Genomic DNA, 25,561 nt, shown 5'->3' with positions numbered 1-25,561 from the left:
CCCGTAGCCGGCAGAACAGGCCCCCTTTTACCCCCTACCTCACCACTACCATTACGTTTGTAAAAATCATGAAAAATACCCCTGTAATATATTAATAGTTTCTCTGTTTTGTTCACTGAATGAAACAATGGACCATATTTCCATATTTGTAGGATTGACAAGTGGTATTTCTTGTAACACCAACTTTGATGAAAGTTTTACAGAGTACTGAATTTTCACGTTCATAACACTCGTACATGCAGTATGATCATCATGAATATCATGCTTCTATCAGAATAAAGTGATGGAAATGTTTATACTACCAATGCAAACGCTTTGAATCATATTCTGGAAGGAAAGTATATTGTGGTATTAACATGGGCTAATTGTCTATCCTGGCTGTCTCGTAAATTAATATAAGTTACATTTTCGGTAAATCCCCACACGCACCCCTCAACACATACGCCGTTGCATGGACTTGCCAGGTGAGACTTCCATTACTGCATTTTAAGTTATTCAATCGCAGTAGACACCATATAAAGCTTTTATTTTAACCAAATGTGAGACAATATAGTTATATATATTCAATTTAACTGGTATATTCTTATTAAATTTAATATGAAATAAACTAGTTAAAACTTTGAAAATTTCTGATTTTCGGTTTGTGTGTTTCATAAATCAAACAAGAGACTATCGAAAAAGTAAATCATTAAAATAGATTTACTGTACTCTCGTGGATTACAGTTTAATCGATGAATGAAAAACTAACCAAATATGTTTTAGGGTTTAATTTATTTCTGTCTTTAAAAAGGAGAATAAATAGTAGATAAAACAAAGTGCTATGCCATTCCCTATATATATTTTTGTTTTAATAAATCTGCGATTGTCAGTGCAAGCGATAATAAGAATGAAAACAAACAGATGGCGCTGTTGAGAAACAAGATCATCTATTTATTAAAATATAAGAAATCTATGAGCAATATGTCGTTATCGGGAACAGTAATACCTGCATGTTTATAAATTTCCAGACTGCTTTCTTTTGTTGAGTTACTAGACATGATAAGCAAGATAGGTTGGTTATTTCTCACCGGATAGATAGCCTTGTTCACAACTTGCAGTAGTCCACGTAGATCCATGTCAATAATGTATTACAAACTGGTCGTATATGTTACGGTGGTCACATCACGTGACTGTTCAGGCAGCCAGAGCTCCCGTGCCCTCTAGAGACGTACTTACATCGACGTGGAACTTTCAATGACAACATTGGTAATGTTAAAGTTAATTTAGCGTCTAGTGTTTCAGTCCAGTACCGTGTTCACATTGATCATCATTTCTTGCGTATTGGAGTGTTATGATTATTTTAGGAGATGTTCGACTATTGATTGGTTTTAGATTTAAAGAAGAATCGTATGCATTGCTACTGGTGTAAGGCTAAGCTGATGACGGTAAATAATTTAGTAAAATATATGATAAGAAAAAGGCAGCATGCCTATATGCTAAATGGTGCAATATTTGTCACATTTGAAACATTAATATTGAAAGAATTTTTGACGTTGTATGTTATACCGCGAGTACATGTCGTATGTTTATGTACTTAAATGGGGAGGGGCTGTCTTACCTGTATTTCCTTTGCGAGTTCCTAATTGATGCATAGGCATTTTACACCTAGACCGGCCCATTATTCATTGATATGCTACTTACATAGTGATCGCCGTCCTGGGGAAGGGGTCCCTCCCCATTGAAAGTTTTTGAAGTTAAGATGCAAAATTGTGCTATATATCTCTATTTTTTAGGTTACAATAATCCTATAAAAATGACCTAAAAATAATTTTCCAGAAGCAACACTTAATTAAGCTGATGAAAGATAAAAAAGTTAACAAAAATAAACAAAAATATTGGTTTGAGACTGGATTTTATTTAGTTTTTCAAGCATTTTGTGACAACATGCTTGAAAAAAATTGTAAAAAAAACCTAAATTAAAATCCATTAGCACGGACGGGTTGCTAATAGCACGTTCTTTTGTTACCAACTTACAGACTTACTAACATGATGATTTCATGAGCTAATTCCCACAGTTAAAAATATATTTCTACACAGCCCGACAGTATTCTATTAACTATTGTTGAAATGGGCTGTAATTTTTACCGGGCTCCTCAGCCTACCGGCCCACCGGCCCACCGGTCAATGCCCAAATGCCTGTGTGGCCAGTCAACCACAGCCCGTAAGTAATGTTCGAGCCCATGTGTAACCCATGCTGAAATTTACTCCGCAATTCCATAGTATATTACTAACGTATGGAAATATGATGCGCGGGAGTTACTGCCTACGCTTTCGTCAGTTGTGTATTAACACGAGGTTATGGTACGTCCTATATATAAACATGTTGACATTAGTACGTAGGGACTGAGTATATCAGCTGCTGATATCCAATTGTTTTTTATCAACTCGGCGAAAAGTCATGACCGGTTCCCTGGGGTGGTACTAAGTACCTGCATCCATGTCTGATTTCGGAAACGAGAAAAATCTCAGAGAAAGCAACAACAACCAAATATCCGTTCTTTCACATTTAAGACATACTTTTGCCTACTGACACGAATAGCTGTACAGAGAGAGAGAGGAGACGGGGAGGGGAGGGTGTGTATGGGGGGGGGGAGAAGATATCAGAGAACGTCTGCCAACCAGTTACTAATACCATGGTTACGAACATTAGTTTACCCTCACTCATTCGCACAATGGGAGAATCCCTGCTAGCGAGAATCCCCTACTAGTGAGCCCCTGCCAATGCGATTGAAAGATTTAAAAGAGGTGGGCCACGGTTGTATTACTCACTTTCTTTCGATCTAATGTCATTAATTTAAAATCCATAGAAAGAATCAAGCAGCATGTAAAGCTCTCTCATGATTGCATATAGAGTGTTTATTTTCAGTTGGAATTTCTTACAAGACCGATTTCTCTTTTAGCATTCCTACCATTCAATGGAGTATAATTCTTGGATCAACGTAATCTATTATCCTCCAATGACTTGAAAAGAAATGCAAAGAATGTTTCTATAGTTCACATTTTCTCATTGGTTTATTCCTTCCTTTTGATTCAGACTTACAACAGCTCAAAGAATACTTTGTAACAAAAATGTTTTTTTTTTTTTTTAAGATTAAATAAGTTGCATTAATAAATTTGGTCAGGTGATGAAGTGAAAGTAAAGCAGAGTTCTGGATGCGTCTTGGATTAGTTTTCAAACACATACTCTATATGAGAGGCGATACAAACACCTCTTTTCAAATCAACAGAAGAGGAGGAAACTTTATCTTTATTCTCTTCATTGGAAACGTATGCAAATGGTATTTCATTGTCATAGAGATCTATAGTTCATGGTTCAGTAACGTACCGGCAAATGGTATGGGAAGGAGGGCGGCGGTGAAGGGAGGGTAGCTATGACCATGGAAGGGATGATATTGCCCCCTATAAAGTATGTTTCATATGAGTGGTTATAGCTATTGATGTAGTCGACCATGTCATAATGTTGACTTGTATTGCACATATAAAAGCTATAAAAACATCCAAACCCCGTCCTCGTCACCGTCCCTTCCTCATTACCATTCAGTCTTTCAAAATGCAATAATTGTAAACGACGTGATTAAGTTGGCTTCTAATAGATCAAAATTTGATATTTATAAAGATGATTCTAATATTTTGTATTAAGCTAACTATACACTTCTGTATATGTGTGGAACACAGTCATTTTGGGCGGGGGGGGGGGGAACCATCCACGCAAATGCTGCAGTTTCAGAGGATCAATAAGCACATCAAGTCACTGCAGACTATAAACAATTTCCAATCCCCGTGTTTCCCAAATTTATATACTTGCATGAACTCAAAACCCGATGAATCCTGTTTCGGGTTAGTCGAATAACCGTGCTAATTCGAGCCATTCAGATCGCTAAATAAGATTAGTCGTACGAAGTTAACGTTTTTGACTGAATAAGCATTGTCCCTTTCTCATTCAAAACGGTACTGAAATGTGAATAGGCATTGTTTGTCGAAATTTCAGGCTTACTTCAGTTCATGTTCGTCTGTATAGAATATAGTTGTAAAAGGACACAACTTACAGCAAGACCTCTCTTGCGACAATAATCTTAAGCAACCTTTTGTGAATAAGAAGATTTCACGGAATTCGTTTGTCTTTTACTGCTTGCTTCGAAGTAGTCGATAGTATCGGGGCATAAGCCTATTGTACATGTACGTCTTGGAAGGAAGCGACGTTATTACTGCTTGCTGCAATGTAACAAAAGGCAAGCGTGAGCCTCTTGTTAATACATATATTCATATTCGTTGTTCTAATGGGAGTAAAACAGGATGAATAGAGATTTCGTTGAAGGCAGTGTCGTTCACTGTTACCAATAGATTGTATCCAACCAACAATACCAACTTAAGCTCGTACAAAATTAACTCGTCAAATGGTTCAGTGGGTAGAGCAGTGGACTGGTAACCCTGATGAACTGAGTTCGAATCCATCAATGGTTGGTTAAACACGTTTAAAATTTCTTTTTCTATTCAGTAGTCGACCCTGGAGTCTTGATATCCTAATTCAACCATGTAATTTACTAGCTGATGTGATGGCCGATATGGTTAAGAGGGTGACTAAAGACTCATTCCTCGTCGGTCGTGTAAATCGTGGCTAGGGTTCAAGACAGGCCTCTGGCGATAATACCATTGGCTGTAGGTATCGTGCTTTTTGTGGCCTAGGATCCCGTGCCATGTCTCCCTTGTTGTCGCAAAAGAACCCGGGGGGATGCGCAGAGGGTCGGTTAAATCGACCAGAAGCGTACTAGGTGGCGTGCGTGAATCCTTGCCTTTGGCCAGAGGTGGTGACATCTCTGCGACCGGCATGCTTGCAGCCACCGTCCACTGAATACGTGACCTGATGAGGCGCTATTCTCCTAAAAGTGAACCTACGGATGCTTTTAAGAGCCATATATATATTTTATATTTAAAAAAACACCCTGTTTCAAACAAGCGCCATCGAATTCCTTAAAAGTCGTATTTTTTTCTTGTCACTCTGAAGGTGGAATGCATTTTATTGTTATGGGTTATTTGTGGTAAGCCAAGCAAAACATTCAAACAGTCATGAGGTTCACAAGGCTTTGCAGGAACTTAATTAACTCATTCTTTGACTTAAACGTGTTGACAAAAATGTACACTACCTACTTCAAAACAAGCATTATTCGTTGCAATGCCAGAGATATACAAGCCAGCAACACCATGAGATAAAAAGTTAATATACATAGAATTTTATCTATATCACTTTTGCAAGAAAACAAAAGTGTCAATACAGTCCCATTCTAAGCCACAGTGTTGTAGCAAATTCTCATACCTGATAGTAGGTAGTTTCGGAAACAGTGATTCTGAAGAACTTTGTTTGAGATTCCCCCAAAAAATACCCCGTATTGTGTTTTAATAACTTCAGGAACAAAATTAACTTTGATATGCCGTGGACCTTACACAACCACTGCTCTCAGTCTAGCTAGGGTTGATTCCTATAACACAACAACTTATTTTTTGTTTGTTTTTGGAATGACCCTTTAAACAGTTGAGGTTCACTAGTAAAAGTGACTGGACCTTTTAGTTTAGTACACAGCCCATCGGACTAGTGCCTCAGTTACACTACAAAACTCAATGGGAAAAATAGATTATATGGTCTCAAATGACATGTTTATATTTATTAAAAATGTATTCTGATGTCGAATGCCACCCAAGGTTGCTCTGTTGCTTACTTATATGAAGTTTAACGAACGTATTCTGGTTGACCTCAAAACCAACGGATTAACATTAACTATAAGCTCTACAATGAGGAGTCGACGTCACTATCAAGTTAGCCTAAACGAATATTCCAGAAATAAGTATCTTGAAAAATACTGGAATAGCTACAGAAACATTATTGGACTCAAAGTTGTCTGTTTTTTTTTGGAGGAGGGGGGGGGTGTTATAACATACCAAAACTAACATTTTGCCTTATTCCTTATTTATTTATGTATTTGAGCTATAAAGTTACAGTAAAATATATCTTTCGATCACTCTCCCATGATTGAATACCGGGTATACTTTTTTTAAGAAAAGTCACCTCGGAAAGAACCTGGCCACGAAAACCAAACTATCCGCTCTCAACCCCAGTCCCCTTGTATCAGAAGTGTAAATGTGTGATCAACGTCAGGTGTGGACCACCATTCCCTTCGAAAAGGAACAGATACTACACATGATCTTCGGGGATGTCTTCAACTCTTCTGTCGATGTGTTAGCTGTACACGTCTCAGGATAAAACTAGTTTGATCTCAGAAGAATGTTAGTCGATTCCTTGTTCTTTATTCTATTTGTTTTATAAGTCAATGAACTGCATTCTGATGAACAATGAACAGATCAAGATTACTGCCATTTCTGGAATAACAAGTAGTCCCCGTTATGTCGAACACGTAACTCACTAATGGACTTTATCGATACTCACTGACGAACTACATATGCCTTATTTGAAGCAAGTTTATAACAATAGAGAGTAATGCCATTCAAGTGGTCAATTTGCTTTCATATACTTCTCAAACATGTACGACAAGATGTTTACACTATATGAGCATTAAAGAATTCACAGTGAACGATTAGCGCTTTAATCGGCTTCCGGTAACACGTATCAAGCATTCAATTATTGATGACTATATAATGACGAAAAGACATCAAGCAGATAGGCATTATATACTCTTACTTGAGGTACGTCCGTGATGCTCATTTGCTTTTATTATTATCATTTGCTGCAAAGTCAACTTTGGTAGCATATTTTCTCGCAATCTGGGAAATCAAACTCGACCTCTTCAAGGAAACTTAAGGTCCCTGAGCGTCTGGTGTTTCAGTCCAGCACCGTGTACACACAGATCATCATTTCTCACGTATTGGTAGTATTATGATTATTTTAGGAGATGTTTGATTATTGATTGGTTTTAGATGTAAAGAATAATCATATGCATTGCTACTGGTGTAAGGCTAAGCTGATAACGGTAAATAATTTAGTAAAATATTTACAACCAGCTTGCTTACATGCAAAATGGTGCAATATTTGTCACTTTTGAAACACCACTGAAGAATTTGCGACTGTGTATGTTATACCGCGAGTACATTTCGTATGTTTATGTACTGTACTGAGGAGGGGGCTGTTCTACTTCTATTTCATTTGCGAGTTCCTAATTGAAGGACAGTATTTATGTCCGTGTGTCAGTAACCGTGAGCCTCGCCATCTATCCTCCTGTTTTCACCAGAACTGCTTGTCAATGCGAGAGAACATAGGTTTGGCATTAATGGTGTTGGTAAAGGCAGTTGTTGTCTCTTTAATTCAATTAATACGTGGTAAGGCGAAAAAGGGAAAGTTAAGGAATGGTTCCATGTTTGAGTATGGTGCCCAAAAGGTTTTGGAGTCCCAAGGGTGCCGTCTTCGTCTTTTTTCGTTTCTGTTATTTATAGGGTTGTAAGTATGTGGATATCCTCTTTGTAGCCAGTTCGCATGGCGTTAGATGTTGTTCTGGTATTTCGGTTTGGTTGGGATTTGGTGTAAAACTGGAGTCGATTGCAGCATTAGGTAAGGTCCCCCAATGACTCAGTTACATACCTACCGTTGAGTTATATATCTAGGGCGAGGTAAAGGAACAATTGTTGAGTACTTGGTAAAGTGATATGTCAAATACAGTAGCTCAAAAGGATCCATCAAATGTGGAACGCCACGTAACTGACACCTGTTCAACAACCAATATGACATTGAATAACAGGTCACTTGAGCATTTCCTCATAAAAACAGCACCACTAACACCATTCTCTTTCAGAACTGGGCAATTGTACATTAACCCAAATACTTAGTCCGGTCACCAAGGGTATCAAACAGTCCTCACACAGGACTATATTTTTGCACCGGAGACCACCGCCTATTTTCTATCGTAAAATATCTTGTAAAAATAAAGAATAATTTCCCACACTTATTACAATTATTGTAACCGTACATGTATAACTGTGTACACCAGTAAGCCAACTGGCTTGATAGTTATTATTTGCCATAAAATGGCTTCAAACACCCAGTGAGAAGTTCATCATGTCAAGCTTTACGTTTTGAGTTTTTGATGATTTAGGAAGTTTTCAGACTTCCCCCTCTGATGAACTCGAATGACCTTACCACTTCCTAGAAAGCATGACATTCGTGAACTTAACAAGTTCAATCCAAAGTTAGTGAGGCTTCCCTTCTGGAATTATTGTTTCTAGAACATTTCCAAGATATGTCCTCGAAGTTGACCTCAAGTAGCTTAAGCTATGTAATCTCTCTAAACGGGAATATATGGTACATATGCCCTTGTGATCATTTAAATATGGATCCACATACTATGTATTCAGCTACCAATGATTTGCATGCTTCAGTTTTAGGAATTACAAGATTTTCAGCGTTTGCCTCTTATTGACCTCAAATAACTTTCCGTCTTCGCAGAAACTGATGGAGTTTTTTAAATTAAAGGATTGGTTCAGGTGTCAATCTTGTCAATTTTGTATGAAAGAACTTAAACAGACAAACAGAATAGTGAAGAAACTACGATGATAGCATTCTCTGTTAAGGAGATATCACACTTTGAAGATTTCAAAATTTCTTTGCAAATGACTGGTGTAGAGAGACTAACTGTTAGGGTGTGATGTCACATCCTCACTTCCTTAACATGTGTCAATATATTTCATTAAAAATAATTACTTTTGTTTTTCACAAATCTAAAAAAATATAATCAAACATTCTTCATATGTTAAATCTCAAATACTTCCCTTGACACATATGAAATCTCTTGACGTATCTTTTGGTTGTAAGTCATACAATCTTATAAAATATTTTAATAAAATAACAAAGACTTTTTAGGAATATGAGGATATGACGTTACCGCTAGTCTGATTTCAGCAGTTTCTACACAATCAGATAGAACTTTAAACTGGAATATCTCCTAAACGTAACAAGATATTGGAATAATTTCTTCACAATTGGGTTTCTTTTATTGTCCTCTTTTATATAAGATAAACATTTGTGACACCTGAACTAATCCTTCAAGATGCATTCACAAAACTAACATGAAGGTCGTCTTATGTGCACAATTTCGGTAATTACGGTATCGGTATCGTGGTTACAAGCTAGACCAATCACCCTCTGTACCACGTCAATACCAATCACCCTTTGTACCATACCAACACCAATCACCCGTGTACCATGCCGACACCGATCACCCTTGTACCTTGCCAATAATTGCTAACATCGTTGACCTTTTCTTAGTTCGTTTTACTAGACACAATGGTACATAAAAAGTCAACAAGGAAGAGATTTAAGCTGGAAGAGTTTGTAACTAACGTATGACATATAAGTCAGTTAGTGGATATGTGGATTGTTAACAACCTGTTTTTTTAAAATTATTATTTACTCAAGAAAGACTCTTCAAAGTACTTAATACAGATTAGATAGATATCATTGATTTGTGTACATTACAGTTTCAACACTGAGCCGAGAGAAGTCCTTTGTTAACAACTCAAAAACAAACATATTTCTAACTAGCGTTTATTATTTGTGGTTATGGTACTTGGCCTTCGGTATCCAAAGTGATCCACGATATCAAAAATATGTCTTTATGGTACTAATATGGCATTTTGGCTTCCACCAGCCTGGAATGCGGATGTTCAACACAAGATGAACTTTTGAGTCTACAACACAGTGAGCAACTGTCGCAGTGATCACGAGATTAACTCAACCATGAAATACCAAATAAATTTATATCAATGTTTCTTATTTCTTTTCTTTTTGGGAGGAAATTTGCTCACGACAGAAGGTAAGGTTACCGCAGCCTTGCAAAAGGATGCTGACTTTCAGATTTTTTTTTTAATTTTAATTTTACCTACAAGACTTTTGCTCTTTTTCGCAATATACCGTCTACATATTGCATATAAACTACAGATGAAGCAGAGACGGAGGATCTTATAAAACAATTTTAAAGATGAGGGCAGGGAAATATATTGCTGCCCATCCCCTCCCTCTCCTCCCTAACACCAACGCCACCGGCACTTACACGACTCATTCGAGAAAACAAGAAACAAAACAAGCAATACTTGAAACATTTTGAGAATATACAACAAGTTTTGGCAGATAAACATCAAATAACGATCGCCATGCATACTTTGAATGTAAAACGGGTCTTCATCAATTTAACCATGCTGTCGCCAAAACACTCAAGATAATCGGATATAAATCCACACCTCGGCCTAATTTAAATATGATGGAGATATCGTCTTTGAAAATATTCTTTATAGTGGTCCTCAAGATCTAGTAAGAAACGAACATGTTTCCCTAACAAGCAATTTCTTTAAAAAAAACGTTTCTTTAGAGGTGATCAATCAAAGTTAAATCACAAAATATGGTAAATCGTAATCATTTGGTACAATTTTGTCATTATGAGCCTATAGTAAAAGGAAAATAAGAGGGAAGGATTAATACAACTATGATCTCCATTCGTGCTTAAGGGACAGTAGAATTTATGACACAACCTTACATGTTATATCTTAGACAAGTATACCTGGAGGCTTTCTTTAACTATTCCTTAACATTAAGTGATCTTTTTCAGTTTTTCAGAAAAGAAAAAAAATACTCAAAATTTAAATTTACCAGCATCGAGATTATATGTAAAGTACTCTTTCTGGTAATGTTACAAGTTATGCTTCGTAAACTCCCACCCCCCCTCAAACTATACCATGGTATTCCTTTAAATTTACTCAAGCCTTGAGTAAATTGATGTCTTTGCTCAAGCATGTAGTAAAACACAACTTAATTAGTAATAAGACTGAAACAAATCTAGTTTAGGCTTTTGTTGTCTATTGAACCAACACGAAAGCTTTAAAACGGATGAGAAACTTAACATCAACAACCAATTGTTTTGGCATGACATATAAACTGTCCGACTGGTGAACAGTTAAAAAAAAAGAAGATTTTTGCAAAGTGATCCTATTACTAAATTACCAATAAATGTTACGTTTGCAGGGACACATAATTCTTAAAATGTCAAACTTTACATTTACAAAACCTTGGATGGAATACAAAAACACAAACACACACATTTTCACCTGCATGTAAAAAGGTGTGTGTTTGCGTGCTAACTTATAATCTTGTCCAGCTCATGAACATACACACATGTAAAAGCCAAGAGGTTACAGACATGTTCCATGGGCTTAACATTTTATGCTAATACAAACACTTTTAATTATTTATACTGTTCACTGTCATCTAAATGTTAAATAGATATTACGGTCATCATAAAAGAATCACTTATATTCATTGGTTATGATTCGATAATCCTTTTAAAAAATTACTTTACTTAGATATTGATGCAAATATTTTTTCAATAGCAACACAACATGTTGCTAAAAACGGAAAACGTTGTGTTCCCAAAGTACCGTATGCAAAGTTCATAATCAATTTGATTACATAAAATTCAATTGATGAATGGCAATGTAAAATGTTAAAGGTCTATGGGCTGCACTCTTTCTCAAGGTTGATGTCATTGTCTTTAGTGTTAAACAATCTCATTTGCTCATATGGAATTAAAATGCCTTTAACTCATTCCACTTTTCGACTTTTTGGTTTCATATTCATGAGATAATTTCAATTGTAATCTTCAATGGTTGAAACTTTATAATTAATTCATAATAATTAATCCCCGGTCTAAAACACGTATTGTTCCAAATACATTCCTAGCTTCATATGTCCTTGTTATTCCCCTCTACTTCCACGCTGTCATTCAAATCATAACCCCTCCCTTACCACCTTCCCCGTCACCAGCACCCACCTAAACCTTACCCATGCATGCATCTTCGATATGAGTTGCTCTCTCTTTATGTTAATTTTTTTGACATTCAGCCTGTGATGTCACGCTCTCGAACTCTACGGGGACATTTACATCGCCTGAATATCCAAATTTGTATCCTTCCAATGTTAACTGTACATGGCACTTACAAGCTGCAGAAGGAAAAGTCATCGAGTTGACGTTCGATGATGTTCAACTCGAAGCAGAATTCGGCGGTCTTTGCAACGATTCAATCACGGTAAATATATACATGCATGGTTAATAAATACGTTTAAAATACCTGATAGCTACCATATATAGTCGACAACGTCGATATTGTTTATTTTCCTGTTAAGACCTCTCAATGATAAGGTATTATCTTAAATTTGTGCGTTCGTTGCAGGCTACTCGGCAATAGAGATACTTTCTTAATTGGAAAGATTCCAAATGTGAGTTAAAATGTTAAATTGGAAGCCACCCGACGTGTAAGTTGTAATCCATAAGCCCTTGCAGGTTTCTCCCACATCTGTGGTCGCTTAAGCGTTAAAAAACAACTACTGGCTATTACTAGTATTATTTGACGATTAAAGCGCTTATACCTTGATTATGGAAGACCTATTTTGTTTGCTATTAAAACTAGTAATAAGTTTTAATTTATAGTTTTAAGACACAAAAAAGATGCTACCAGTATTACAAGCGTCTAAAGCGCATCGATAATTTACACCTCAACCAATACATTTAGGAATATATTTAGATTACTAGATAGCGCAATGTTGAAAGAGTCATATATTAATCGACTGTTCTGTACCAATATAAACAAGGGCAATTTCGTGCAAATGTCTCAAAAACTATGTTCATTTTATAACCCAATCCCTGACGAGAGAATTTACTTTACGAAAGACCAGATTCTACTGATAACTATTGATTTGTTTCTATATCTCTGTCTTAACGTTTATCTGTTTGTCCGTTCCAAATCTGGTACTGATTACTACTAGATCGCTGATCCCACGCCAGGGTCAGAATTCCAACCAGCGATATTTTGCGATGACGGTCCTGGCTGGCCAAGGCACCCGATTCGCTTTCTATCGACGACAAACCAATTGACCATCCACATGCAAACGGATAACACGGTTGAGGCAACAGGTTTTAGTGCTCGGTACAGTCAAGGTGTGTATTCTGAGCCACTACACATAACCTACAATTTAGGCAACAGGTTTTAATGCTCGTTATAATCAAGGTGTGTATTCTGAGCCATCACAATAGCCTACAATTTAGGCAACAGGTTTTAGTGCTTGGTACAGTCAAGGTATGTATTCTGAGCTATCACTATATATAATCTGCAATTAAGGCAACAGGTTGTAATGCTCGGTACATTCAAGGTATGCTTCTGAGCCATTACAAATAGCCTACAGTTGAGGCAACATGATTTAATGCTCGGTACAGTCAAGGTATGTATTCTGAGCTAACACTATAACCTGCAATTAAGGCAACTGGTTTTAATGCTCGGTACAGTCAAGGTATGTATTCTGAGCTATCACTATAACCTGCAATTAAGGCAACAGGTTTTAATGCTCGGTACAGACAAGGTATGCTTCTGAGCCATTACAAATAGCCTACAGTTGAGGCAACATGTTTTAGTGCTCAGTACAGTCAAGGTATGTATTCCGAGCCATCACAAATAGCCTATCATTGGGCTAAGTCACGTAATTATTTACACGTAATTGGAAACCCCCCAAATTAGCCAAAAAGTATATTAAATTGCATAAAGTTTGCATTCTTTTAAGTCTCATATCGTAAGTCGTTAAGTTCTCTGGTTATACTGGAATCTGCCACGTTTATTCTGGAATCATTATCCATCTTATTTTAAAATCAAAAATCAAAATATGTTTAACGTATGTATGTTTCCTCGTTCACTTGCAATTAAACTGTTTATCAGAAATAATTGAGAAATCCTCTTTTTTTTTCTCCTTACAGTACTACCAAGAACGGAATACATCGCTGCCGTTGGAACCGACATTGCTTCAATTGTCCGTTTCGACAGATTCAGCACAAAAGGAATTCAACACCTTCCCCTGCCAAGATCGACGCGTCCATCCGCGTTGACATTTGATCCGATCAGAGCTTACTTTTATTACACTGATATACAAGAGAAGTTTATTGCTCGAGTAAATATCAAAGATGACACCCACGATATTCTCGTAGACGACCATATAGGCAGTGAGTATTAGTAATTATTATATATGTGGAACGTCTTCTCATTACACATGAATGACTTTGAAAAACCATGTTACAAAGGCATCTTCTTCTTCTTCTCCTTCTCCTTCGCATTCGCCTTCTCTTTCTCTTTCTACTTCTCCGCATTCCAATGCTACCCGAACAAGATGACCACCGCTAAAGATATATCATACTAAGTCCTTAGAAGCTGGCCTCAAAGAATTGCAATACGCCTAGGTCTAGGAACAAATAAACAAGAACACACCTGCATTAGCATATATAGTGTCCCATATTAGTGTCTTGTTTGTGTGTGTGTGTTATAAGGTGCATGACTTCATGAGGGAAGGAATATCTCACAAAACCATCGTCCTCTATCAATCACCTATCATCTTTTGGATGTCTAGAGGACCTCTTGATTGTGTACTGCTATGAATATGTGCCAGCTATCTTAACTTTGAATAGGGTTGGTAATTACAAAACATACATTTAATTTAGTAAGTTCTTCCATTGACTCTATACAGCTCCGTCAGGCATAGCAGTCGCTTACATAACGGGATTGATGTATTGGGGTGATTCTAGTCGAAATGAGGTGTCCGTGTCAAGACTCGACGGCACTTCTAGGAAGTACATCTCTCCACCAGACCCCGGATGTGAAACCCCACGAGCGGTTGCATTAAGTTTGGATCATAGGTAGGCCGAGATGTACCTTTTTCACATACTATATACCTGGTTATGTTAGTATAATATACACATATTAACATTATTTGGAACGTTATACAACGAATATAGTAACAGTTGATGAATCCAAAAAGTTAGATGAAAGGAGCAGGTGATGCTACGGCTGCTGGAGATGGAGGGTTACAGGGGATGCACTGAGCAGATGGGTATAGTAAAGATAGCAATGACTGTAAAAGAGAGAATGTGGAAGAGTGAGACAAACAGAAAAAAAACAGAGCTTTAGTAGGACGGGGAAGTGGGTGATGAAGGGGTTGGGTTTAAAATCCTCTTGATGGGTAATGAAACCAAGAGGCTGAGTGGTGGAACGGTGTTGCATACTCATTAAAATTAAAATCATTGGAGTTCGGAGGTTATCATTAACTATACAGATAAAAAATGCAAGGCTTGAAAATGCCAACTCGTTATTGCTATTAAGAAACAAACAACAAGTAAGTTTGCAACGATTGAACTTTGCTCTAATTTTCTGAAGATGAATGTGCTTTCTATTCCGTTTAAATGTTTAGGCAAATCTGAAAGTTTTTGCGTTCCAATAATATTGAAGATCCTGGAATATCGACTTTTGTTTTCCTTTTCACCTCTACATGATATAGATCAGTGTTCTGGAATTGTAGACAGAGTTTAATGAGATCAAAGGCAGACGGATCAGAGCTGGTTGTCCTTGTTAATGGATTAAACGATGTGAAGACATTACAGATTGATCCTTATGGTATGTTGAGGCAATGTTTCTGTAGAGTCCATAACAGTCCCTGGTTGAAGCTGACTGCGGAATTAGTCTCCATGCTAGGATCCATTCCTTGCCTGAATGGCACTGGGATGAAAATGGTGTGTCTCGCCCAACGTAAGCGAAAAATGTCTATTATTTGATGAGTTTACCCAGTATCTGATAAGCGTCCGTCCTTCCGTCCGTCGGTCCGTCCGTCCGTCCATCGGTTCGTCGGTCCGCCCATCCGTCCGTCCCTCGGTCCGTCCGTCCGTCCATCCGTCCGTTCATCCATCCATCCACATATCCTTCCATCCATTCCTCCCTCATCCTTCCATCCATCCACTTAGCCACTCATCCATCCATCCATCCATCCATCATCCATTCATCCATCCATCCATCCATCGATACCTCCCTCATCCATTTATCCACCCATCCACTCATCCATCCATCCATCTATACATCCATTCCTCCCTCCCTCATCCATTCATATATCCATCAATCCATCCATCCATCCACGGTATATATGGATCCATATATACGACTAGGTTGTCTTAGTATGACCAATGGCTGTCTTGTATTGACTAGTGATCTGTCTGTGTTTAACTCACAGAAACACGAAACAATATCAATAAACAATGAAGAAAGCATTGCCTTCTTTTGTTTTTCAGACAATGTTCTCTATTGGATAAATGCACTAGGAGACACCGCTGACCTAGAGAGGATAAACCTGAATGGTACCGACCGTCAACAGGTGTATCGTCACGCACTGTTTTCAGCTTTCCATGGTTTCACTATGGACAGTTTCGCCCTGTTCTGGTCTCATCCAATCGACGCAAAAAGTGTACCATGTCGAAAGAGGTAGACACAGTTTAAGAACTGTCTATCTTGTCAACAATTCGCCGGCTTTGGAAGGCCTGTTTTATTACCGGTCCGATCAAGAGATTTCAGGTATTACTACTAACCCTGAACGAGGATGACATAATATTCGAACCTCTGGACATACAATCAGCGTCCATAGCCTAGTGGTTAGGGTGTCTGCATATAAAGCGGGAGGCCCGGGTTCGAATCCCGGTGAAAGTTGAAAGTTTTATCTCTCTTCTTGATTTTCCAACTCATTACGATTTCATTTATATGTATCTTCATTTTCCTTTGTCGTTAACCTCCATTACATTAACATAAAGTCTATTCAAAGTATCTCTTTCGAGATCCGGCTTTAGGAATCACAAATGATTCGGAGTTGGTTAGCATCATGTTTGATCTCTAGAGTAAGGCAAAATATGTCACCAAAAACAGAACTAGTATTGTTCGATACAGGTGACAAACGCCAGTGGAATTAAGACTTCCTTACCGGTTTGAACCTCTGGACATATAATCAGCGTCCATAGCATAGTGGTTAGGGTGTCCGCATATAAAGCGGGACGCCCGGGTTCGAATCCCGGTGGAGGCTGGAAGTTTTTCGCTGTTCTTGATTTTCCAACTCATTACGATTTACATATATATATATATATATATATATATATATATATATATATAAATATATATATATATATAGCCTATATATATAGCCTATATATATATATATATATATATATAGATATAGCCTATATATATATATAGCCTATATATATATATATATATATATATATATATATATATATATATATATATATATATATATATATATATATATATATATATATATATATATAATAGTGCCACAGATTTATCACCTTAAATAATCTTTTTTTCAACTATGTTTTGGTCTCTTTGCAGATCAACACCAATGTGCTATCGACAACGGACAATGTAGTCAGCTTTGTTTTCCAGACGGTGTCTCTTTCTTCTGCGTTGAAGGTTTGCAAAGTTTCATTTTTGGCATGCAATGAAATTTTCGCCTTACTCGCATTCAAATAGGCCTATGCATGTGAAGTTTACCGGTCTGGTAAATATCTACAAAACTGCAGAATTGTGTAAAATAATAAAACTCGAACCCAACAGATGAATGATAAAGTTCCGACAGGGGTTTTGCTTTTACTCCCGAGCATACTCTAAATTCTCGAATGGGTGTTGGTGCTGGTGTCGGTGTTGTTGGTGCTGGTGTTGGTGTTGGTGTCGTTGGTGGTGGTGTCGTTCGAAAGGGGAGATGAAGTTAGACGGGTCTGACTAGAGGCGAGTACTTGGTCAAATGTTTTTAAATAATTGTTAATGACATTTGCCAAATTGTTCAGATTATTATTGTAACACATTCCACTTTTATATTGCTTCCAGTACCTTCCTCCCACGAACAGAACCACTGCACAGCACAGGAACTACTTCAGTTTAAATCGATACAACCGATTGAAAAGCAATCACCTTTGTTTTCTCCTTTGGTTTGTTTTCATATTTTTTTCAAAGTCAAGCCTTTAGTCTCGAAATGTCCTGGTGATGTACAGATGTACACGCAAGGACCAACGAAAGTCCTATGGCAAGAGCCGACGGCAGTGAGTCGCATCTACGGAGTACAAACTCCAGTTGCTTTGCCTTTCCGGAGTAGAACACATATCCCAGGTTCAACTTTCAATTTGGGTCTCACAACGGTTGTATACATTTTCACGGATGACGTAGGAAACGAGGCAAAGTGTTTCTTTAATATCACTCTCTCTCAAATAACGATGACTACTGAAGGTGAGTTTAATGTGTTTGGAATCTTGTTATTTAACAAGTTTGTTAAATAATACTAGTAGCACTCTATATTAGTACAATGCTTCAAAGCACTCGTACTACTGGTATGACCAGTTCCTAACCTGAATCTAATAGAAGATAGTACATTTTAAGATCATCCCAGATAGAGCCTGAGACCGAAAACCAACAACTTGATCCACTCTCATCATCCCCAATCCGTAACATCGAAACATGATATCCATACTACTGGAATTGTCAGTGCGAGCGCTCTGAAGCGTGACACGGAAGTACAGTATATAAAATAAAACAGAGCACACAACTACAACTACACACACACACACACCCGCACACACACACACACATATATATATATATATATATTTATATATATTTATATATATATATATATATATATATGTATATGTATATATATATATATATATATATATATATATATATATATATATATATATATATATATATATATATATATATATATATATATATATATATATAGCACTGGATTGGTATTTACGTTTACTTCTCCAAGTTGGTGCTTAGGTTTACCTGAGGTGAAATGATTGGATCAACTTGAAATTTTACATCAGCATACCTTACGGTACTAGGACTGCATATCAGTCGTTATAAGTTGCTACCTACTTTTTGGGTCATTTGGCAAGGAAAAATCCAATTGGTCAAACCCTTACGGTAAACCTAAGTCTTGCTCTCAAAGTATATCCCCCAGTTGGTATATAAGTTCACCTGACGTACAGGCATCCGTAGTTTTCTTGACAGCGGCAGTAGCCTGTATTCAGTGTATACGCTCTACGCTGTGTACACTGTATACGCCAGGGCTAACGCTAAAGCATACCCGTAGGCTGCATTGCATGCAACCCAATAACAGTTTCGGCTTATATAAGATGATGTGTAGTATCTGTTCCCTTTCGATGCAAGGGACTGGGCTTGAGATCGGGTCAGTCGTTCGCCGGGTAGTTTGGTTTTCGTGCCCAGGTTCTTTGCTTGTTGACTTTTTCTTAAAAAAGTACCGTTAACAAGAAAACGTCTCACCAACAACTTCAGGTAAGGTCTATGAGATTAGTCAATAAAGTTTGGTGATATTAATAACGTTGATATTATAACGTTGTTGCATACAGCTTCACGTTATTTGTTCATACCCATATTTCAATACTATAGTCTAGACTAGCTTCTAGCCTAAAACTTGTAAGGCCTAGCCTACGTTCGGCTGTAGCCTAGGGCCATAGTCCAAGTCCTAACACTACCTTAGCATTGGGTCAAGGGTAAACTGGTCTGTAGTTTGAGCTACAAATTAATACCAACTGCCAGAGAAATTAGATTTCAAGTAGGTCAGCTTAACTTCTTAGCCTACTGTGCATGTATGTATCATATATGGCCTTAGATTTTTCTGGACAATTATGTTACTGTACATTGCCCAAATCATGACCAGATACTGTAGCATGGTGGGCTTATAATTGACGCACTTAAGGATTTGATCAATGATATCTATCAAGGAAAAATCCAAATTACTCAACTGTATGTGTTTTTCATATGTGTAGTTCCTCAGAAATGTTCTGATCTCAAAATATTTAAGGTTCTGTGCCTATGCACCGTACAATTGAGCAGAATTTGACCACAAAATGTCTGCCGTGTCAAGTTCTTTCATACCCCTAAATTGACACATTCGTCGATAAGCTAACTGTAGTGTAGGCCTTAGTATACATCCATTGACTTTAGATGCTGTTTGCTATGCTCTGAGCCTCTAAGCTCTGACAGGTCATGTCCCAGAGAGTAGTGTTATCATATTGAGGTAATGTTGGGTATTTTAAGGGTGTTAAGATTTCCAAATGGCCAAAAAACGTGCAAAACTGGGGGAGGGTGTTAAAAGCTTAAAAAATACCACAATTTGGTCAGCAAATACCTCAAATGGATTCAAACTCATGAAATATGTAATTCTGTTTGACTGCAAAAAAGTTTAGGTGGCCTGCTGTATCGTTGCTAGTAATAATTTAAGGTGCGTCAATTACGGGGGTGTGTCAATTATGAAGCCTTTACTATACTGTACAGTAGCTATGCCTAGATTATTAGAGACTGAAGTCACCATGCAAATGTAACTTACAAGTAGCCTGTATTGAATAAGAGATGCTATAATTGCTAGAACTTTTCAAAAAGTTCTTAGAAGTCTTTACTCTCCAAAATATTCTCAGACATTCTAAACACCACTGTACTGTAAGATGTCTGAATATCCCAGTGAGGGTATCAATAAGAACAGTTAAAGGATATAATACTAGAAAATCCAGCATCAAATTTGGGCCAATGCAGAATACCTTTAATCTAAGTCTCTCAAGTGATGCATTGTGTTTCAAGTGTCTTATTTATAACTAGCCAAAATTTGTACAAAATAACAATGCCATGCATCCAAAAGGTTATTGAGTCAGTACATTTCCATAATGTAACTATTACAAAAGCTGAGTGCACCTAATTAAAAGTTAACATCCTCCAAAAATCTATATAACACAAAAAATTGATAAAGCCTTCTATCCCCTCCCTTGCATATACTGTAAGTCATTTTGTTAAGCCTGTTTAGATCCATAAGTAATACCAAGTTGACTAAATGTGCAATATTCAGTGTTAAAGATCTGAGCTCTGTATTGGCCCAAAATATATTGGAGAGAAGTGTACAATAAAAATTGAAATAATGCACATCTACACTCTGACCATTTGATATTTATTTGATTGGCACTGTTAATGTTTTCTCAGACAAATTTGATGATCAACATTCTCAATCTCAAGATGAATGACAACAGCCCACTATCCAAGGGAATAACACTGTACGATGTAGCTGCCATGCAGTGAAAAAGTCAATGTTGGAACGGTAGCAATCATAGCTAGAGCACAGATGCCGTGTGGGACAGACTGATGTGGTGACCTACTGCATCATTGACAGCAAAATTAAAAAGATATTTTCTGAATTAACCAAAAAGTAAGTTAATATTCTGTAGGTTCGACATCGCATAAACTTGATACCATAGGACTCTATTATCTCAAATACGAGTAACATCTGAGGTAATTTATTCCAAAGTTATGGAATGAAGAAAGAAACAATCAGAAGGGATGAAAACTTTTGTATGATCTGGTTAATGTGGTGGTATCTTTTCCTCTATGTCCATAGTATTTAACAACACTAGAGCTATATCCACTCTCTGGTTTTTAATCTTAAAGGTCAATGCAAGACAACACCAAATTGTCAGGCTAGGTCCACATAAAATGTACATGTATATTTAAATTTTGAAATCTTTACAATTGGTAAAGCTTGAATGACTTGCAACTTTTAAAAGCACTTGCTATGGTAGGGAGCTGTTTCAGCTCCAATTGAATGCAAGGCTGCATAAATAAAATGTGTAATGTTGTATACAAGGCAAGATGAATCAAGAATTAATGGGCCCAAAATGGGATGGATAAACGAATTGAAATTTACACTGAAAATAGTATATATGAAAAGTTGTGAGATGATTCAAATATTGGCTGAATTACAGGAGATTTAGTTTTGTAAAGCAGTTCATTGTTTTCTTCATTTGTAGAGTGTGAGGTCATGTGAGGTCTAATCGGTAATCGCAAAACATTCCAAGCTATATTGCGCGTGCTATAATTGGGACCAAATCAGCATATCTTTAAGAGAAAGCTTTTCTTTTTGTACCAACAGATGGATATATCTACAGGCTAATACAGCAAAGGATATGCTCTAATTAGAAATGCCAGGCAAGATTATCACACAGTTTACAGTGGGGTGAATACAATCATCAACCAAGCTTTTCATCATGCTGTACATAGTGGTATACAGTAGCTCCTTGTTGGGCTTATCAATTAAAAGCTTGCATAGAAGACGATGCCAAGCAAAGCAAAAGTATGTCCTGTAAATCGCAAAGTAGATTCACACATCTCATGTATATCCTCTGTTACACAGCACATCTTTCAATGGAGTTAGGAAGTTGCTGGGAATAGTTGTTGGATTGGCACAGTAATGTAGTATTTGCTTCACATAAATGCAGAGCAGTAACAGAAAACTAACTAGTTCCAGGATATGTTACACTGTTACACCATATAAGAGATAGAGGAAATTAATATTATAAGCTTCAAGCAGACAGAACCAAGAGAATGCAGACCAGTCTTCATGGGAAGTCTTCTACATATTTAACTGTAAAAATGGACTCATTCTTTTGCAATGTACTTCTTGAAATATTTTAGTTTGGTGACATAGTGGCACAACATGTTTTTGTAAGTATTAGGGAACATTTGCAGCTGCTTGTCAAGAACATGGAACTTGTTATACAACTGAAGTGGTCCTGATGCTTAAGTGTTGAGGTTACTGGATATTTTGCTGCCTTACCTTGCTTTAACTGTTCTTAAATGCATTTCTCATGTTTTAAGATGTTTTAATTTTGTATTCCAAGATCAGCAAGCCATAGTACAGTAATTTTCAACCACCACCACACAGATACTTGTGCAGGACTAAGGGTATTTGTTAAGCAGATTACTATTATAAAAATCTTTCAAACTTTTATCCCTCAAAATCTCCAGGGGTACACTGCATTGTTTCTGATCCACAGTTTCACAATTCTACAAGTGGGGTTCAGGGGTTATGCTATAGGAAAAGTTTACAATGTTAGGCCTGACTTAATTACTGAAAGCTTGTGGTCTTTTATTACACCAAGAACCAGTTTATTCTTTAAACAAAATTAAATTATTTCCCCTCAAAATTGAGGGGCGTGAATACAGCAAAGGCACATGCAACTAGCACCAATGTCATGGAAACCTAGTGCAGCCCAATGAAACATACTGTAAAACCACAACATTTGTAACTATAGGTATGAAATTGTGCAATCCAGGGGTATTGTGTATAATTTTGTCCCTACAAGCATGGAACTCCATGATATTGTGGTAATTTGCATTGGTTACGGTATTAGATACAGCCTATACTGGTAAGTCTAGATAAATACTTGAGGTATAAGTTAGTTCCCAAAATGTTTCTCATGTATGAGAGAGGTCAGTAAATTGAGGTCATGAAATAGTGCAAGTATCCTGGATTATGTGAAATAAATCTTGTGGAAAATATAAACTGGGATTGAAAATACAATCAACTGCTTGAATATGATTGTACAATTTTTATTGTGTCTCGTCTTTTAATATCATGCTAATCTCCACTACTGTATGTGTTTGGTAATAAGCCAGATTTCTGGGTAGAAGTTTAAAAAAAACAAATCGTCAACAAGTTTTGATGAATTTTAAGCAATCACATTCACTGCCTCTATCTCTGTTTATGTTTTGAGTCAGCGACACAGTATACTGTACAGTAGTGTACAAAAAGGGACACTTTCTGTTGTATTCCAGATCAATTGAAAATTGTTTGTTGTTTGACTGTTTGTAGCAGTATTCCTCTGAGGAGTGAAAAAAAATATACATACAGTGAACAGTTGCAACTGCGCATGCATTTATACATTACTTAAATTATGTTCTGATGCAATTCATGTAATATTCACTGTCGATTTTAGTTCAAAACTGCCAGTATACCATTAGTTCCTGAGCCATAATTTTTTTGCTTTAAAAATCTGGCTTTGAGGGTATAGTATTTTGTCAAAAACATAAAAGTGGAGGGGCTGCTTATCATCATTCCCTGAACAGGCTTTACCCAATTTGTTAACTATAATGGTAACATATCAAAATGTCTGGGGACTTGCCACAGTGCTGACAATTTTCAAATATTTCCATGGTTCCACCAGGGATGCTAGAGATGGACAAACAACATTTGAGCTTTCTTTAACGTTTGTTTCGTGCCGACATTAATACTGTTTTTGGTCCAATACTAATACCTAAATAGGGTGACAGGACAAAATCCCCCCCGGACAAAGTCCCCCTAGGACAAAATCCCCCAGAGCCAAAATCCCCTTGGACAAAATCCCCCTAGGACAAAATCCACCCAAGCCAAAACCTCCCCAAGGTATAAAAAATCCCATCAATTCTTTACAAAAATGCGTCATCCCGGTCCCCGGTATCGTCATCCAGTACCGTCATCCGGTACCCTCACCAGTATTTCCATTGGTACTCTCAGTGGTTCACGGACCAGTACTCCGACCATACCCCGACCGGTACCTTAATAGTGAGCCTGACAGTTACCCCCACCGGTACCCCTCCCTGACCAGGACCCCGGCCGGTACCTCGACCTGTATCCCAACTGGTATCCTGAAAGGCGCCCTGACACATACTCTGAAACGTACCCTTACTAGTACTGGTACATTAAACAGTAATTTGACCAGTACCTTGACCGGGCACTTAAATGTCACAACAAGGAGCTATATCCCATGGCCACACTCACAGGTAGCCTCGCAATTACCCTCAGTGATCTCCCGACCAGTCCCCTGACCAGTATCCAGACTGGTATCCTGACCAGTACCCTAACCAGTACACTGAGTGGAACCCTGACTGGTAGAGTGACCAGTATGATGACCAGTACCTTGACCGGTACCCTAACAGGAGCCCTCACAGTTACACTCGCCAGTACCCTCACTAGTACCCTGAGCAGTCCCCTGACCAATCCCCTGAACGTTACCCTAACCAGTGCAATGTTCCATGCCTTGACTGTCACACCTGGGCCATCCCTGGTTGTTGCAGGCAGGCTTTGTATGGGTCAGGGGGATATTGTCTGGGGGGATGTTGTCCGGGGGATTTTGTCCTAGAACCCCTAAATAGCACTCAAAGCGGATAATGGTACCAGACGTTACCTGTACGTTGTCTGCTAGATTCATACGATGTCAAAAAGCTAGAACATGCACTATAATACTGTTATCAGTCGTCAGTAGGTATATACCACACTCATCTCATATCAGTATTTGTTTTTAATGTCATAACAGGCAGCGGCGGAGCGTCCATACAGTCAGGCGGGGGGGGGGCGGACTCAAATGGGAAGCTGGCGCCCTTTTCAGCTATTCACCACTTTTTATTTATTCGCGATTATTTACTTTTTTATTGCGCTCTCATCTACCTATTGACATTTGTCACATTTTGTTGGCGATGACACCTATACCTACTTAATTGATCCTTACTGAGTCTTTCAACTTAAAAGCATATTTTTTCCAAATAGATTAGTGAAAGTTACACAGTTTAATAAATTAGAGGCATCTCCTTGTTAAAGAATTGTATTATCGGCGTATAGTCTTCCGATAAGCGTAACTTAGGGTTGAAAGAAATCAGTGACAGCAGGCATTAATAATATAAACTTACATATATATATATTTTCAAATCTGTTATTGAACGAATTATCAGCCCCCTGGTTACATCGTCATTTATCATCCCTTCCCCATCCTGCCCTACCCTTCTTCACCTC

The 25,561-nt window shown here is 37.6% G+C and overlaps 2 protein-coding genes and 1 long non-coding RNA gene across 3 annotated transcripts in view; 2 read left to right on the top strand and 1 right to left on the bottom strand.

Moving 5' to 3' along the window:
• Positions 1-25,561, bottom strand: part of LOC139982748 (proline rich transmembrane protein 1B-like) — a 186,663-nt gene that overhangs the window by 105,827 nt on the left and 55,275 nt on the right. The window lies entirely within an intron of this gene.
• LOC139983598 (low-density lipoprotein receptor-related protein 1-like) overlaps positions 9,670-25,561 on the top strand; it is a 39,324-nt gene continuing 23,432 nt past the window's right edge. The window contains exons 1-9 of the mRNA XM_071997250.1: positions 9,670-9,848; positions 11,927-12,111; positions 12,848-13,019; positions 13,827-14,069; positions 14,588-14,756; positions 15,395-15,510; positions 16,176-16,455; positions 17,281-17,361; positions 17,902-18,171. Coding sequence (XP_071853351.1) covers positions 9,773-9,848; positions 11,927-12,111; positions 12,848-13,019; positions 13,827-14,069; positions 14,588-14,756; positions 15,395-15,510; positions 16,176-16,369 — 1,155 coding nt within the window. The 5' untranslated portion in view covers positions 9,670-9,772 and the 3' untranslated portion in view covers positions 16,370-16,455; positions 17,281-17,361; positions 17,902-18,171. The remainder of the gene's footprint in view (positions 9,849-11,926; positions 12,112-12,847; positions 13,020-13,826; positions 14,070-14,587; positions 14,757-15,394; positions 15,511-16,175; positions 16,456-17,280; positions 17,362-17,901; positions 18,172-25,561) is intronic.
• On the top strand, positions 18,664-23,330 carry LOC139983466 (uncharacterized). The gene is made up of 2 exons (XR_011798697.1): positions 18,664-21,166; positions 21,887-23,330. It is a non-coding gene; the product is annotated as an uncharacterized lncRNA (long non-coding RNA).

Source organism: Apostichopus japonicus, chromosome 16 (genome assembly GCF_037975245.1).
Source record: "Apostichopus japonicus isolate 1M-3 chromosome 16, ASM3797524v1, whole genome shotgun sequence".
Classification (NCBI taxonomy): Eukaryota; Metazoa; Echinodermata; class Holothuroidea; order Aspidochirotida; family Stichopodidae; genus Apostichopus; species Apostichopus japonicus.
Note: the sequence above shows the minus strand (reverse complement) of the source record. Positions and strands in the feature narration are given on the sequence as shown.